General features: G+C 45.1%; 1 protein-coding gene and 1 long non-coding RNA gene across 2 annotated transcripts; one reads left to right on the top strand and one right to left on the bottom strand.

Annotated features, from left to right (window-relative positions):
• Window positions 1-319: 319 nt before the first annotated feature.
• Window positions 320-7,510, bottom strand: Dand5 (DAN domain BMP antagonist family member 5). Its single transcript, XM_027406240.2, has 3 exons — window positions 6,776-7,510; window positions 5,004-5,806; window positions 320-1,488 (listed from the first exon to the last, which is right to left on the bottom strand). The coding sequence occupies exons 2-3, from the start codon at window positions 5,310-5,312 to the stop codon at window positions 1,243-1,245; spliced, it is 555 nt and encodes a 184-aa protein (XP_027262041.1). The 5' UTR covers window positions 5,313-5,806; window positions 6,776-7,510; the 3' UTR covers window positions 320-1,242.
• On the top strand, window positions 708-2,106 carry LOC118238586. The gene is made up of 2 exons (XR_004769243.1): window positions 708-1,003; window positions 1,080-2,106. It is a non-coding gene; the product is annotated as an uncharacterized LOC118238586 (long non-coding RNA).
• Window positions 7,511-17,617: the final 10,107 nt, after the last annotated feature.

The following is a 17,617-nucleotide window of genomic DNA, read 5'->3' as shown; positions in this document are numbered from 1 at the left end:
GGGGTCGCAGCTCCCATGCAGTGCTGTCCCATCTGTTTCCTTGTAGGGGGCCCTCCTGTTCCTCTCACCTGGTGCCTTCCTTCCTGAGGCAGGAAGGGGGGGGCGCTTGACCAGCTCCCTCCACACTGCACTGGGGGTTGGGGGCATTTGGAGGCGATGCTTCCACATGTCTCTGAGTCTCTGCCAAACGGGCCCATCTGCCAGAGCCCTGGTTCCAGCCGCCCAAAGCTAGGCCGCCTGGCTGCTGCACACCCTGCCCCCTAGCTGAGAAGGGAGCCCCCTACCCAGGAAACCCTAGTAAGAGAGTCGCACGCACAGCTGGACTTGGCCAACCTTTATGATTCCCGTGGAATGCCAGGCTGGGCGTGGGGCTGCTGCGGGGACTCGGATGGGGCAATAAGGGAAACCCCAGCCACTGTCAATGAGAGAAGCAGCTGCGCACACTCGGGGTCGCCTTTGGTTGGGGCCAAGTTTCCCAGCAGCTGCTTCCCGCTTGCCTGCCATGGTTTTTTGTTGTTGTTGCTGCTGCTGCTGCTGTTTTTCTGGTGTCCCTAGAACGGGGTCATCTTTGCTGAGTGTCTGGGTTTGGGTGCTGCTGTCATCCTTCCTAGCAGAAGTGTCTGGCTCGGACAGAGAGATGCAGTGCCACCTCGTGGTCAACAGCGGAAACCCAGGCTGGGGGAGGGGGCTCAATGGGGAGCTGTGCTGCGCGTGCGCAAGGTCTGTGTCTCGACGCCCCTCCATCCCCCACTCCCCACTCCCCACCCCAGGTGATAATGCCTCAATGGCTTCAGTTTCCTCATCTGCAAAACGACCTGTGGTGAAATCCTACCCTGTGGAACCACTGAGGGCTGATCTTTGAGGATGCTGTGAGTTAGCGCCTGTGGAAGGAGTATCCCTTCCCTTGCAGGGCCCTGTGAATCACACACTACAGCCAGTCGTCACCTTTTCCCGCCACACATCCCCGCGTTAAGAATGGAACGCAGGGCTTCACGCATGGTAGGTAAGTCCTTTCCCGCTGACTTAACAACCCAGCCCACATGCTATGACTATTAGTGGTCTAAACCCATGACTGGCAGACCACGACTCGTGTTCCAGGATCAAGATGAGGATCTTGTGGACCTGTCCATCTGTCCTTCTAACCCTGCTCTCTTGACCTGATGCACATCATTCAAGTCACGTCTTTCTGCCGCATCTCCTGCTTCTTCCCATGTGCTGTGCTGTGCAGTCCTCCTGATCAGCTCACAGCTTCGGACGGCACTGACACTTCTGCACCAGGGTGACGGACATCCTCACTCGCCGAGGGGAGGCTGTGTGGCCAGTTCCACACCACAGCACCACCGAAGTCCGGCGCTTTTGAGCGGGCATACAGCTGTTGCAGAGGACTTCTGGGGTGGGATCCGAACTGGGGATGTAGAAGGAGGAACAGTGACCGAAACAGAGATGATTAAGGACCCTGGCGGTTGTGCAGCCTGGCCTGGAAAGCACCTGCAAGCAGAAGCAGAGACGGGACAGTCAGCACTGGGTAGTCTAGGGCCAGAGGATGAGAGTAGTTACCACCCACTTCTACCCCTGATGGAAAGAAGCAGGTGGCCTGGGTTTCAATTCTGATTCCTCCTTCTGGTTGTGTGGCCTGCAGCAAGTTATTCAACCTTTCTAATCATCTTTCTTAGATAAAATCTTCCAAATCCAGGGCTGTGGAGAGTTAGTAAAATGATGGGGTGCAAGCATGAAGCCCCGGGTTCATATCCCCAGTACTCATGTAAAGCGGGACTCATGTCTAACGTCAGCACAGGGAAGTGAAGACAGACCTGGAGCTTACTAGCCAGCCCAGCCTAGCTGAACTGATGAACTGCTGGATCAGACAAGGCATGAGGGAGCTGGAGAGGGGAGCTGGAGAGGCGGCTGGGGATAGACCCTTCTACTCTTCTAGATAGACCTGGGTTCAATTCCCAGCACCCACATGGTAACTCACCACTTCTCCAGGGATCCAACTATCTCTTCTGGGCCCCAATCATGCATGTAGCACACAGATATACGTGCAAGCAAAATACCCAAAATTTTTTTTAAAAAAATTAAAGGAACAGAGCAGTTGAGGACACTGAACCTCTGTCCTTTATACAATGTGCATCTTCACACACACTCCCTAAAAAACTCCTCCAAATTAAAACTGGAAAGCTGGGCCTGGTGATGCAACCATATACATCACAGCCATTTGGGGGTCTCAAGATTGAGGGGGTGTAGTTCAGGAGTAGAGCACTTGCCTAACATGCACAAGGCTCAGGTTCCATTTCTAGCACCACAGAAAAGTGAAAAGTCAAAGGGGACAGCTAGAGAGGACTCGTCAGTTTAGTGCACTGGCTGCTCTGTTCCCACACTGTGGCTGTAGCTCACAATCACCCATAACTCCATTTCTAGGGGGGTCTGACACCGTTGTCAGGCTTTTACAAGCATTAGGGACATACCTGTTATAAATATTAACTGTAGGCAAAGCATACACATTAAAATATTTTTAAGTCAAGCTGGGTATGGTGACTCACACCTGTAACCCCAGCACTTGGAAAACTGAGGGAGGATCACCATGAGTTCAAGACCAACCTTGACTACACAGGTCCATGTTGGCCTGGGCTGTAGTGTGAACCTCTGTTTTTATTGTTTAAAATTAAGTGTATGTTGTCTGGGTTGGAGGGGTGAGGTTCATGTGCCATGGTGCCCATGTGGAAGTGGAGAGCACCTCTTTCCTTCCACTCTGTGGATCCTAGGACTCAAACTTAGATAGTCAGGGTTGCTGACAAGTGCTTTTACCTGTGAACCGTTCCTCTGCCCGCCCTCTGAAATACTGTCTAAACACACACACACCACACTACATAGGGGTCAGCAAGATAGCTCAGTGAGCAAAGGCTCTTCTGCTAAATCTGATAACCTGAATTCAATTCCTGTGACCAACACAATGAAGGGAACCAGTTCCCATAAGTTGTCCTCACATGTACCCACAAGGAAGTGTAATTACATTTTTTGAGACAGGGTCTTATTATGTATAACCCCAGCTATCTAGAACTTGCTGTGTAGACCAGGCTGGCCTGGAATTCCCAGAGAACCACCTGCTTCTGCTTCCCAAGCATGTTCAGCATTGTAAAGAAAATTTTAAAACAAAAAAGAAGCAGCTACTTAAAGCCTTTTAAAAAATTGATTGTTATTGAGACAGGTCTCACGTAAGCCCAGGCTGACCTCAAACTCACTATTTAGCAAAGGTTGACCTTGAACTCCTTATCCTTTTGCCTCCGCCTCCTGAGTGTTCCATTATACATATCCAAGGCCCTCGGTTTCACTCCTAGCACTAGAGAAAAAAAGAGACAATCCCTAACCGCTATGCTGTCCCCTGCTAAACCCAGACTTGATGTTCTGTCTTCCCTGTGATGCTGGGGCCAATGTTACTACATCCCTATTTCCAAATGAGGAAACTGAGGCTTGGGCTGCCTGAGACCACACAGCTGCAGGGAAGGCTGCCAACCCAATCTCGTGCCCTGTGGGGCAGGTGCAGCCCTGGACTCAAAGCTGAGTTTTGTTAGGTGCAGCCATCGGCTGGTCGGCAGCAGATGCAGACTGTGGAGTGGGCATGTGGCATGTGTAACCCCAGTACACAGAAGCATGGGACCACAAGTTCCAGGCCAGCTTGGACTATTTGGTGAGACCTATCTTGAAAGGAGACAGATCAATCTGGGTCTCCTGAATTCTAAGACTTGATAGGCAAATACCAATCCAGGAGGTTTGGGAAGTGGTTCCCTTATGATCATGGCTAGAAGCACTCTGCAGGAACCCAGGATTGTTTCCTCTGATACATGGGAGTTAGGAAAGATTAGAGAAGGCAAGCTACAGACACCAACAATGAATCAGAATTTGAACTCAGCACAGAATAAAAATTCCCAAAGCCTTCTGGAATACCAACTGAATGCAGATATGAGATAGTTTCTTGTTCAGTGGCCCCACAGCCCAGAGAGGCATATGCTTCATTCACTCCATTCATTCATTCAACAACGTCCACTGTGTGCCTGGCCCTGTTGTAGGGCTTGGGGACAGGAATATTGGAAAGAACAAACTCAGATAACCTGAATGGGGGTGTGTCTCAATAGGTAGAGTACTTGCCTAGCATCCTTGGGGTCCTGGGTTCCACCTCCAACACCACACAATCTGGGCTGTGGTGCACAACTGTAATCCCAACATTCAGGGGGCAGAGGCAGGAAGTTCAAAGCCAGCCCCAAGCTCCCTAAGACCAGGGCTAAAACAACAAAACCTCTGCTCCAAGATGGGTGTGGTGACTCAGAAGGATTGCTGAGCTAGAGGGCAGTCTTCCATGCATAGCAAAACCCCGTTTAAACACATACACACACACACACACACACACACACACACACACACACACACACACACACAGTGTGTCATGTGTCTGGAATGAAGTGAGGAGAGTGACATTACCCAAAATCAAATCAGGGAGGTCAAAGAATGTAGAACCTTGTGGGCTCTGAGAACCTGAACTTCCGTTCAGAAAAAGGTGAGAGCCATAATGGTTTGGAGGGGAGCAGGGGATATGTATTTGTCAACATCTCTTCCTGGATGCTAATTGGGCAAATAGGTTCAGCAGCTGGAGATGTGGCTCAGCTGATACTACCTTCCTCACATGCATGAAGTCCTGGGTTCCTTAAACCAGATGTGGTTGTACATGCCTGTATGTCAACACACAGGAGGTGAAGTCAGAAGTGGGACCTTAAGGTCATTTACCTACATAGAGACCAAAAAAAAAAAAAAAAAAAATGGAGAGGGGGAAAGAAAATAGAGAGATGACAAGGAACCTCAAGCTCATAGGCATTTAAATAGAAGATTCAGGACTTGAGATTTGATTGCAAATCTGCCCTAGGCCACATAACCTGTGCTCTGTACAAAGCAGTGTGTGCCCATCCCCACCAAAGACATCACTGACACTATGGACACCACCACTACCGACTCACCTGAACAAAGGCCACAATCTTACAAGTCTCCTGGAGTACTTCTTGGGGGAGCAAGGGCAAAGACACACCAGCAGCCACTCTCTGCCCTCCCTGTGGTCCAACCGCACCCTGCTGTTTGTCTTGCAGGCCCAGGAAGGCCTTCCAGCTACCCAGGGCAAAGGCTGGTACCAGAGGATCCAGAGTCCAGCTCTGATTGGCAGGGGCCCAGGCCTGAGCAGGGGTAGATGGGGGCCCAGGCCTCCCTGAGGCTGTGGGTAGCCACGCCCCACTGAGCAGACCCAGCAGCGTGGTTAACTGGCCACGGAGCATCACTTAGCTGTGCAGTTGTCCGTCTGTCTTAGAGTGGGCTCAGGGTCCTCTGAAATGGACCCTGCTGTCTAGAGTGTCAGTCTGGGTCCTCAGAGACCTGCTTTTCACCACTATCCCCTCCTGGGCAGCCCAGGGGTGGTTCTGGGAGCACAGCAGGGAAGGAAGGCAAGCTGACCTGGCCAATCCCACAGCTCCTCCCAGCCTGCTGGGAGTCCCAGTGGGGGCTGACTCTGCTCGATGGGGACCATGAGAATCAAGGAAGGCAGGTCTAGGGGGCAGAGGCTCAGGAGTCTTTCTAATCCTGAGACCCTCATTTATCCACTCAGTGACATTGCTCCCTTCAGTGGGACTTTAGGGTTTCATGCGCTGTCCTGCAGTTTCTTGGCTGTGCACCCTGATGCAAGATAACCACTTTGGGCTTCAGCTTCCTCTTCAGCAGTACGATGCCTCTAACAGTCTCTACCTCAGAGGTTGTACTGAGGACTCACAAGGACCTGAAAACAAGTGTTGATACACGTTAGTCTCATGAACCCATGCTGCTTTTTCCTTCCTGCTCTGAGAAGGGAAGCCTATGAATGACAATCAGGTAGCCCTGTAACACACCTGTGCCCAAGCAGTAATGAATTCATATGACCACTACTGTTGTGTTACTGGGTGGGAGGGTAGAGACATGATTTCCTTCTGCCCAGACTGGCCATATCTTGTGCTTGTGCTTGCTCGACCTCATTCTCCTGGGTGCAGAGATTACAGATACTGGCCACAACTCCCAAGGCAGTCATTCCAGCACAGTAAGAGGCTGAGGCAGGGAGATGAGAAGTTTAAGGACAGCCTGGGCTAAAGAGTGATGATGTTTCAAAGAGAAAATAAAATGAATGGAATGAGCTTTAGAGGAGTCAGGGTATGGGTTTCTGATCCCAGGGCAGTCAGGGAAGACCCCCAGAGAAGGTGACACTTTGTTGCAGAGACCTGAGATCCTGGGAACAGAATGGTGGGAAGTACACAAAAGATATGAGACTGCGCTCCAGGCTTTGGGACCCTCGAGACACCTGGGAGGTCCAGCTCTAGCACCTCAGAGGAGTCCATCTCACACCCAGGTGAGGAAGGGCAAGGCCAGGCCGCTGGAGCGTGAGAAGCTGCGGCCTTGGTCTTTCCCGCGGCGCGCTCGCCATCTGGCGGCCGATCCCGGGACTGCGTGGCTGCCGCGCCCGGACTCCATCCTCCAGGCGGCTTATCCCCACCCATCCATCCTTTCTGCTATCCTCCAGCCAAGGCCAGTTCCATTCTGCCAGAGACTGAAGCTCCAACTATCGAAGCAGCTTCGACCCTTTCTCTGCCATCTCCCACTTAATCTCGTTCCACAGCGAGTCTGGTTTGCAGCGGGGTCTCTCCAGAACCCCCCTCCCCTGCACACACACACACTTCTCACTCCCACCACACTTCTCCAGTGTGATGAGCGCACTCACCTCAACCTCCCACTTTCTTGCTCGTTCGAGGCCACCAGGCAGCATCTCAGGGTACTTCAGTCGGGTCAAGGCCCTCTGCTCACAACGCTCCAAGATACTCATCTCCCTCCTAGAGCAGTCTAAAGACCTTCCCTTCCCAAGCCCTACCGAATCCTGCACGGGGAACCCGTGTTCTCACCCTCGCCTAAGCATCCTCCGCTTTCTCACTCTAGCCAGAGTTTCGCAGCTGTTTCCAAACTTCTCAGACAGAGTCCCACAATACCTCGATGCTATGCAACTGGTGTTCTGTATCCACAGATAGTGAATGCAAGGATGGAATCAATCCCAATCTAAGGACTATGTCATCAGGCTACGGCTATCTAGACAATACAGGTGTTCACACCTAAAAGGCCTAATGTCATCAAGTGGTGACTCCCGGTAGGTTCTCTGAAAATGCTGCGACATTTTATTTCAATTTAATTTTTTTTTTGAGAAAGGGTTTCTTTATGTAGTCCTGGCTGTCCTAGAACTCATTATGTACACCAGGCTGGCCTCGAACTCACAGAGATCATGTGTTTCTGCCTCCTGAGTGCTAGGATTGAAGGCAAGCATTTCCACTCTGGACTTTACTATGCCGCCTATAGGAGAGGCTTGAACATCTAGGGTAACTAGCTATTCTCAAACTATGGGTTGAGAACCCTTTGGGGGTCACAGATCAGAAACCCTGCACATCAGATATTTACATTATGATGCTTAACAGTGGCAAAATTTACAGTTATGAAGTAGCAACAAAATAACACTGTGGTTGGGGTCACCACAACATGAGAGACTGGCCAGGTGTTGGTGGCACACACCTTTAATCCCAGTACTCTGGAGGCAGAGGCAGGCAGATCTCTGAGTTTGAGGCCAGCCTGGTCTCCAGAGCGAGTGCCAGGATAGACTCCAAAGCTACACAGAGAAACCCTGTCTCAAAAAAAACAAAAAAGAAAATGTACACTCACATGTTAAACCAAAATGCTGTGTAAACCAACATGCTGTCACTTTTGAACCATAGACATGGCTCCTATATTTGACTTTTACCAACATCATGTTTATAGACATACATCTGAAATCTTCAATATTCTGTAGTATGAGATAGGCATTCAACAGAAACGAAACCGTTTTAGTGCTAAATATGTTCACTGCTTAAACACAGGCCTCCAACAGCAACAGAAAATCGAGGTATGCAGGCACCCTCGAAGGCCAGGCTGCCAGAAAAGGCCATTGGACCCCTTGGAGCTGGAATTACGTGTGGTCATGAGACTTTATACATGGGTGCTGGAGACTCACTCGGGAAACATACCACACACTCTTAGCCAATGAGCTTTCTCTGTAGCCCATCTTTGTTTATTTTTGTCTTGTGTGTCTCCCTCATTGTGAATCACTGCAAGAATTACTATTCAAGAAATTAGTGAGATGAGTTTTTGTCTATCCTGCATTTATTTCCTGCTATACTCCTATGGAAGGAAGGTTCACAGGAGCTTTTTTTTTCTTTTCTTATTTTCATTTAAAAATCATGTGTTTACTGCACATGGTTGCAGACACCTTTAACCCCAGCACTGGGGAGGCAGAGGCAGGTGGATCTCTGAGTTTGAAGCCAACCTGGTCTACAGAGCAAGTTCTAGGACAGACTCCAAAGCAATACAGAGAAACCCCTGTCTTGAAAAAACAAAAACAAAAAACAAAAACAAAAACTTGGCCTCTACATGCACCTGCACATACATACACATGGGGTTGTGTGCACCACCCCATAAAAAATTCACACACAAACACACACACTTCCGCACGCACACACAAGGCTGGAGAAATGACCCAGTGGTTAAGGGCATTCCCTGCTCTTCCAGAAGACCTGGGTTCAATTCCCAATATCCACATGGGGGGTCACAACAGTCTATAACTCCATTTTTCTTTTTTCTTTTTTTTTTAAAGATTTATTTATTTATCATGTATGCAGTGCGTGCCAGAGGAGGACACCAGATCACATTACAGATGGTTGTGAGCCACCATGTGGTTGCTGGGAATTGAACTCAGAACCTCTGGAAGAACAGTCAGTGTTCTTAACGCCTGAGCCATATCTCCAGCCCCTATAACTCCATTTTTCAGGGGTACAATGCCACCTGAGGTACCAGGCGCAATATGTTATGCACACATACATGCTAACAATATACTCACACACATAAAATATCTTTAAAAAAAAAAAAAGACTTATTGGGCTGGAGAGATGGCTCAGAGGTTAAGAGCACCGACTGCTCTTCCAGAGGTCCTGAGTTCAGTTCCCAGCAACCAATGGTGGCTCACAGCCATCCGTAATGAGATCTAGTGCCCTCTTCTGGTGTGCAGACATAATAAATAAATAAAATCTTTTAAAAAAAAAGATTTATTTTGTACAGTGTTCTGTCTGCATGTATGACTTTATGCCAGCAGAGAGCACCAGATTTCACTATAGATGGTTGTGAGCCACCATGTGGTTGCTGGGAGTTGAACTCAGGACCTCTGGAAGAGCAGTTAATGTGCTCTCTCTCTCTCTCTCTCTGGTTCTTCGAGACAGGGTTTCTCTGTGTAGCTTTGTAGACCAGGCTGGCCTCAAAATCACAGAGATCTGCCTGCTTCTGCCTCCCAAGTGCTGGGATTAAAGGTTTTCACCACAACTTCCCAGCTCAAAGCAAGTGTTCTTAACCACTGAGCCATTTCTCCAGCCCCACATAAAAAAATTCTTAAGTAAAATATAAATAAATACAAATAAATAGAATAAATGGAGGTTTCACTTAAAGGAATTACATATTTTAGTTACACTATTTACTGATTGTTTATTATGTGTATGTGTGGGCATGTGTTACTCTGAGGTGCATGTGTAGAGGTCAGAGGTCAACACACAGGACTTTTCCCTTTCTTCCCATCATGTGCCCTGGGAATTGAATTCAGGTCAAAGTGTTTTAAGATTTATGCATTCTTATTTTATGAATATGGGTAGCTTGTCTACATGTATCGTCTGTGTACTAGGTGTGAACAATGCCAGCAGAAGACAGAAGAGGGCATAGGGTCCCCTGAGACCGGGGTAACAGACAGTTGTGAGCTGCCACGTGGGTGCTGGAACCAAATCAGGGTCCTCCAGAAGTGCAGCCAGTGCTCTTAATTGATGAACCATTTCTCCAGGCCCAGAATTTTTTGTTTGCTGGTTGGTTTCTTTGGGTAGTCCTGGCTGTCCTTAGCTCCATAGACCAGACTGGCCACGAATTTAGAGATCTCCTGCCTCTGGCTCCCAGAAATTAAAGGTGTGCACCACTGTCACCACTACCACCACCTGGCTTTTTTTGGGGGGGGGTTGGAGTTTTTTTCAAGACAGGGTTTCTCTCTGTAGCTTTGGAGCCTGTCCTGGAACTCGACCTCTAGACCAGTCTCACCTCATAGAGATCAGCCTGCCTCTGCCTCCCAAGTGCTGGGATTAAAGGCGTGCATCACCACTGCCCAGCTGGCCAGAAATTTTTTAATAAAAAAGTTTAAATTTTAGTCATGTCTATCTGTGTGTGTCTGTGTGTCTATGTGTGGGTCCCCATGGAATCCAGAGACGTCAGACTGACCCCTGGAGCTGTAGTTATGGGCAGTTCAGCTGCCCAACATGGGTGGTGGAAGCTGGAGCCAAATGTTCTGGAAGCACAATATAATCTCTTAACAGTAGAGTTATCCCTCGAGTTCCTTTAATAAAAATTCTGTAAGTCAGACACATTGGTGTGCATGCCTTTAATCCCAGCACTTGGGAGGCAGAGGCAGGAGGATCTGTGCATTTGAAGCCAGTCTGGCAGCAAGTCCATGCCAGCCAGGGCTGCATAGTGAGTCCTGTGTATAGATAGATGGATGAGGGATATAACTGAAAAAATTGCCAAGTGGGTGGCAAATACCTCTCATCCCAGTAGGTGGAAGTAGGAGGGTCAAGAATTCAAAGCCAGACTCAATTTTATAGTGAGTCTGAGGTTAGTCAGGGCTACCCGGTATCTGTTGTGGGAATTTTGATCACACTTGACACTCCCCATATTCAAAGTTTACCTTGAATCAGGGGGTGGAGCTAATGACAAGCCAACCAGAATTGGCCATAGAGAAGCCAGAAATTTGTATAGAGAAGCCGCACAGGAAGGAAAGGGGAAGGACTTGAGTTTGATGCTTCTTTTTGGGTTTGGGATGAGTGAAGAGACATGTTTCTTGCTGGATCTCCAGCCAAAAAGTAAGGTCAACTGGATTCTCCTTGGCTTCTCTGATCTAGCCATTTTCACATCCACATCTGACTTCCAAGTCTTTGTTGGTAAACAGAATGATAAAGACTTAGTGTAAACCTATATATTGAGGCTGTAGGACCTAAAGGCCCCTGCTAAGCCAACAGAAAACCCTCTGTCTGTCTGTCTGTCTGTCTGTCTTTCCATCCATAGACATAGATGTATATGGGAGATGGCTCAGAGGTTAAGAACAGCTACAGCTATTGCAGAGGACCTCAGTTCAGTTCCCACACCCACATGGCAGCTCACAAACAACTGTAACTCCAGTTCCAGGGGACCTGATGTCCTCTTCTGGTCTCTGTGGGCTCCTGAATGAACTTAGTATACATACACTCATGCAATCAAACACATAGTTTTTTTAAAAATCTTTAAAATTACTTAAAAAAAACAAAAAAGTGTGTATAATAGTTCATGCTTGTCATCCTAATGCTGGGGAGACTGAGACAGCATACCATGGTCTCACTAGCTCTCACTAGCCAGCCAGACTAACCTACTTAGAGAGATCCAGGTCAATTAGAGGCCAAAACTGAGATGGATGGTGCCTGAGGGGTGACTCCCAAAGTTGATTTCTGATCTCTACATGCTCAGGTATGAACATATATGCATACAGACAAATCCACATTTCTCTCTCTCTCTCTCTCTCTCTCTCTCTCTCTCTCTCTCTCTCTCACACACACACACACACACACACACACACACACACACTGTAGGCCTGATAATCTAGAGCAGTGGTAGAATGTTGGGGAATATTATTTTAAGGTGTGTGACTTTTGTTTGTGCTGCATTTGTTTAATTCTGTGAATCTGTGTTACTGTACCTGTCTAAAACACCTGGTGGTCCTAATAAAGAGCTGAACAGCCAATAGTGAGGCAGGAGCAAGGATAGTTGGGGTTGACAGAGTATAAACAGAAGGAGAAACGAGGAAGAAAGAGGAATAAGAGAACCAGGAGAGGAGAGTGTCAGGGGCCAGCCACCCAGCCACCCATTCGTCCAGCTACACAGTAATCCACAGAGTAAGAGCAAGATTCACAGAAGAAAGAGAACAGGAAAAGCCCAGAGGAAGAGGTAGATGGGATAATTTGCATTAAGAAAAGCTGGCTACACCATGAAAATACAAGAGGCTTACAGAACACCAAACAGACTGGGCCAAAAAAAAAAAAAAGTCCCCTCTCCACATAATAATCAAAACAATAAACATACAGAATAAAGAAAGAATATTAAAAGCTGCAAAGGAGAAAGGCCAGGTAACATATAAAGGCTGACCTATCAGAATTACACCTGACTTCTCAATGGAAACAATGAAAGCCAGAAGGTCCTGGTCAGATGTTATGCAGACACTAAGAGACCACGGATGCCAGCCCAGACTACTTTACCCAGCAAAACTTTCAATAACCATAGATGGAGAAAACAAGATATTTTATGATAAAACCAAACTTAAACAATACTTATCCACAAACCCAGCCCTACAGAAAGTACTAGAAGGAAAACTCCAACCCAAAGAAATTACTTACATCCACAAGAACACAGGAAATAGACGAGCTTACAGCAGCAAATCCCAAAGAAGGGAATTGAACACACAATGCCATCACCAACCACAAAAACAAAAATAACAGGAACTAGCAATTACTAGTCATTAATATCCATTAATATAAATGGCCTCAATTCACCTATAAAAAGACACAGGCTAACAGATTGAATATAAAAACAGAATCTATCCTTCTGCTGAATATAAGAAACACACCTTGGGTCTGGAGAGATGGCTCAGAAGTTAAGAGCACTGGCTGCTCTTCCAGAGGTCTTGAGTTCAATTCCCAGCAACCACATGGTGGCTCACAACCATCTGTAATGAGATCTTGTGCCCTCTTCTGGCCTGCAGGCATACATGCAGACAGAACACTGTATACATAATAAATAAATCTTAAAAAGAAAAGAAAAGAGCTAGTTCCAGGACAGCCTCCAAAGCCACAGAGAAACCCTGTCTCGAAAAACAAAAACAAAACAAAAAAACAAAAAAACCGAGTTGGTTCTTCAAGAAATTCAACAAAACAGACAAACCTTTATCCAAACTAACCTAAAGACAGAGAGAAAATATCCAAATTAACAAAATCAGAAATGAAAAGGAGGACATAACAACAGACACTGAGGAAATCCAGAGAATCATCAGGTCATACTTCAAAAGCCTGTACTCCACAAAACTGGAAAACTTTAAGGAGATGGACAATTTTCTAGATAAGTACCACATACCAAAATGAAATCAAGAACAGATAAACAACCTAAATATACCTATAACCCCTAAGGAAATAGAAACAGTTATCAATAGTCTCCCAACAACAACAACAACAACAAAAGCCCAAGGCATGTGGATTCAGTGAAGAATTCTACTAGATGTTCAAAGAAAATCTAATAACAATAATCTTCAAATTATTCCACACAATAGAAACAGAAGGAACATTGTCAAACTCATTACGAGGCTACAGTTACCCTGATACCCAAACCACACAAAGACACAACTAAGATAGAGAATTACAGACCAATTTCCTTCATGAACAAATATACAAAAATACTCAACAAAATATTGGCAAACCGAATTCAAGAGCACATGAGAAAAATCATCCACCACGACAAAGTAGAATTCATCCCAGAGATTCAGGGATGTTTCAACATATGAAAATCTATCAATGTAATCCACTATATAAACAAACTGAAAGGAAAAACACCATATGATCATCCCACTAGATGCTGAAAAAGCCTTTGACAAAATTCAACACCCTTTCATGATAAAGGTCTTGGACAGAATAGATAAAAGGAACATACTAAACATAATAAAGGCAATATACAGCAAGCCAACAGCCAACATCAAACTAAATGGAGAGAAACTCAAAACAATCCCACTGAAATCAGGAACAGGACAAGGCTGTCTACTCTCTCCATATCTATTCAATATAGTACTCAAAGTTCTAGCTATAGCAATAAGGAGATCAAAGGGATACAAATTGGAAAAGGATAATTCAAACTCTTGATATTTGCTGGTGATATGAGAGTTTATGTAAGTGACCCCAAAAATTCTACCAGAGAACTCCGAAAACTGATAAACACCTTCAGTAATATAGCAGGATACAAGATTAACTCAAAAAATAATCAGTAGCCCTCCTATATACAAATGACAAACAGTCTGAGGAGGAAATCAGAGAAACATCACCCTTCACAATAGCCACAAATAACATATAATATCTTGGGGTAACACTAACCAAACAAGTGAAAGGCCTGTATGACAAGAACTTCAAGTCTTTAAAGAAAGAAATTAAAGAAGATATCAGAAAATGGAAAGATCTCCCATACTCTTGAATTGGTATGATCAACATAGTAAAAATGGCAACCCTACCTAAAGTAATCTACAGATTCAATGTAATTCCCATCAAAATCCCAGCACAATTCTTCACAGACCTTGAAAGAATAACACTCAACTTTATATGGAAAAACAAAAAACCCAGGGTAGCCAAAACAATCCTGTACAATAAAGCCTGGGGGCATCACCATCTCTGACTTCAAACTCTACTATAGAGCTATAGTAATGAAAACAGCTTGGTATTGGCATAAAAACAGACAGGTAGACCAATGGAATCAAATTGAAGACCCTGATATCAACTCACACACATATGAACACCTAATTTTTGACAAAGAAGCTAAAAACATAAAATGGAAAAAACAAAACATATTCAACAAATAGTGCTGGTATAGCTGGCTGTCAACATGTAGAAGAATGCAAATAGATCTCTACTGCCATGCACAAAACTCGAGTCCAAATGGATCAAAGACTTCAATATAAATCCATCCACACTGAACCTCATAGAAGAGAAAGTGGGAAATACATCTGAATGCATAGGCACAGGAGACCACTTCCTAAATAAAACACAAGTAGCACAGACACTGAGAGCAACAATTAATAAATTGTCCTGAAACTGAGAAGCTTCTGTAAAGCAAAGAACATGGTCAACAAGACAAAATGGCTCCTTACAGAATGAGAAAAGGTTTTCACCAATCCCGTATCTGACAGAGGGCTGATCTCCAAAATACACAAAGAACTCAAGAAACTAGACATCAAACTACCAAAAAGTTCAATTAAAAAATGGGGGTACAGATCTAAACAGAATTTTCAACAGAACAATGTCAAATGGCAGAAAGACACTTAAGGAAATGCTCAACATCCTTAGTCATCAGGGAAATACAAATCAAAATCACTCTGAGATTCCATCTTACACCGATCAGAATGGCTAAGATCAAAAACACCAATGACAGCTTATGCTGGAGAGAATGTGGAGAATGGGAACACTCCTCCATTGCTGGTGGGAGTGCAAACTTGTACAGCTGCTGTGGAAATCAGTATGGTGATTTCTCAGAAAATTAGGGATCAACCTACCTCAAGACCTTGTAATACCACTGTTGGGCACATACCCAAAGGAGGCACACTCACACCACAAGGACATTTGCTCAGCAATGTTCATAGCAACATTACTCATAAAAGCCAGATCTTAGAGACAACCTAGATGCCTGCCCCTCAACTGAAGAATGGATAAAGAAAATGTGGTACATTTACACAGTGGAGCACTACTCAGCAGTAAGAAACAATGACATCCTAAAATTCAAGGCAAATGGATAGAACTAGGAAAAAAAAAACTTCCTGAGTGAGGTAACCCAAAACCAGAAAGACAAATACAGTATGTACTCACTCATAAGTGGATACCAGACATAAAGCAAAAGATACCCACCTACAATCGACTACCCCAGAGAAGCTAGGACCCTCTTCAAGAAACTGATGGAAGCAGATGCAGAAATCCACAACTAACCAATGGGCCAAGCTCCTGGAGTACAATCAAAGTGAGGGAGGAGCGATAATATGAACAAAGTCAAGACCATAATGGGGGTGAATTTGAGACCAGCCTGGTCTACAAGAGCTATTTCCAGGACAGCCTCCAACGCCACAGAGAAACCCTGTCTCAAACAAAACAAAACAAAACAAAAAGTCAAAAATTGTATTGGTCAAATGGAAATCAAAAATGCTTTGGAGAAGTAATTTTGCTTTTGTTTCCATAGGAACCAAGAAGCTGCAGATTCTTTCCAGGTTGATATAGAACTGGTCTGATCAAGGGAGACTGCCTGAAACTTGACAGGTGATATTTGCCAAGAAAGGTTATAACTGGTCTTCCTAGGATTTGGCCATTATCTCAAATATTCTCTCTGGGAACCTAAAGATACTTCACCCACATTCAGCAGGAAGCAGTCTGGAGAAAATTATGTTCACATTCCCAAGAGAGAAGGGGGTGTGGGTGGTCTCTGGTTATCTTGTGGGTCATGAATGTTTGTTATAATTTGGAGGAATATAGGATAAAAAATATTAATCCCAGGTATTTTGCCTTGGCATGGGTTTTGGTATATGGCTACAAATTCAAAGTCAATTTTGTTACACTGGGTATATGTTTTTACTGTTGTTTAAAGGACTTTTGTATACTGACACAAATTTAAGGTAATTTTTGTTACAATACACTATATATCTACTCTTGTTTAAAAGATTTTTGTATATTGATATAAATTTAAGTTTTTAGTTTGTTTTGTTTTTTATTTTTTCAAGACAGGGTTTCTCTGTGTAGCTTTTTTGACCAGGTGGCCTCAAGATCCACCTGCCTCTGCCCCCCAAGTGCTGGGATTAAAGGCATGAGCCACCACTGCCTAGTTTTAAGGTTATTTTTGTTACAACATAGTGTATATATGTTTCTACTCTTGTTTAAGGCATTGTACCTATGCAGCTCATTTAAAAATGTAGGTAAAATTCTAGTTTTTGAAAGCTATTATGAACTATTTAGGATAATCAAGAGACACATGTCAGTAGTTAGTCATCTATACCAATCAAATGTGTAGATACATTAGGCATGTTTTCCAAATCATATAGAGATATATTTCAGATGATCTTCAAACCCTCCAAAGACCTGCAGAATATAGCATTTTAAATGTTTTGTTAATTTAGGGGGTTTTCATGACAATGAGACATGTCTGCTCCTGGCAGCACCAATTTACTCCAGAGATGGTGAACACTGAAGAATCTCCTTATGGAGTGTTCTTTCATTGTGGCAAGTTTAGCCACTGGGCAAAGAAACTGCTCTTGCCTTTGATTGTTTAGGGTGTGCTGTGCAGACTGGACATGCAGGACCCACAGGAAAATGACCATTGAACTTTGCCATAACAAGATGAAATAGTCCTTCAGGGCTCTTTCTTCACAGAAGAAACTGCCAAACATTCTGCAGGGCACAGAGGAAAGTGACTGGCAAACTGCCAATACAGGCAGGACAGTCTTTCAAATTTCCTGCTTCATTGAAAAGTCTCCCAGCTACTATGGGCCTGTGGGCTGAAGATGGACGCCCCAATGTTGCAGAGGAACTTTGGGTGACTGTCCAGGAAGTCAGATGTCTTTGTCATTACTAGAATTTATGGAAGTCATTTGCAATGCACTTTTTGTTTACGTAAATATTATATCCTTCTGGTGCCTTTGATGGAGTTGAAGACTAAA

The sequence above is a fragment of the Cricetulus griseus genome, chromosome 3 (assembly GCF_003668045.3).
Source record: "Cricetulus griseus strain 17A/GY chromosome 3, alternate assembly CriGri-PICRH-1.0, whole genome shotgun sequence".
NCBI lineage: Eukaryota > Metazoa > Chordata > Mammalia > Rodentia > Cricetidae > Cricetulus > Cricetulus griseus.
Note: the sequence above shows the minus strand (reverse complement) of the source record. Positions and strands in the feature narration are given on the sequence as shown.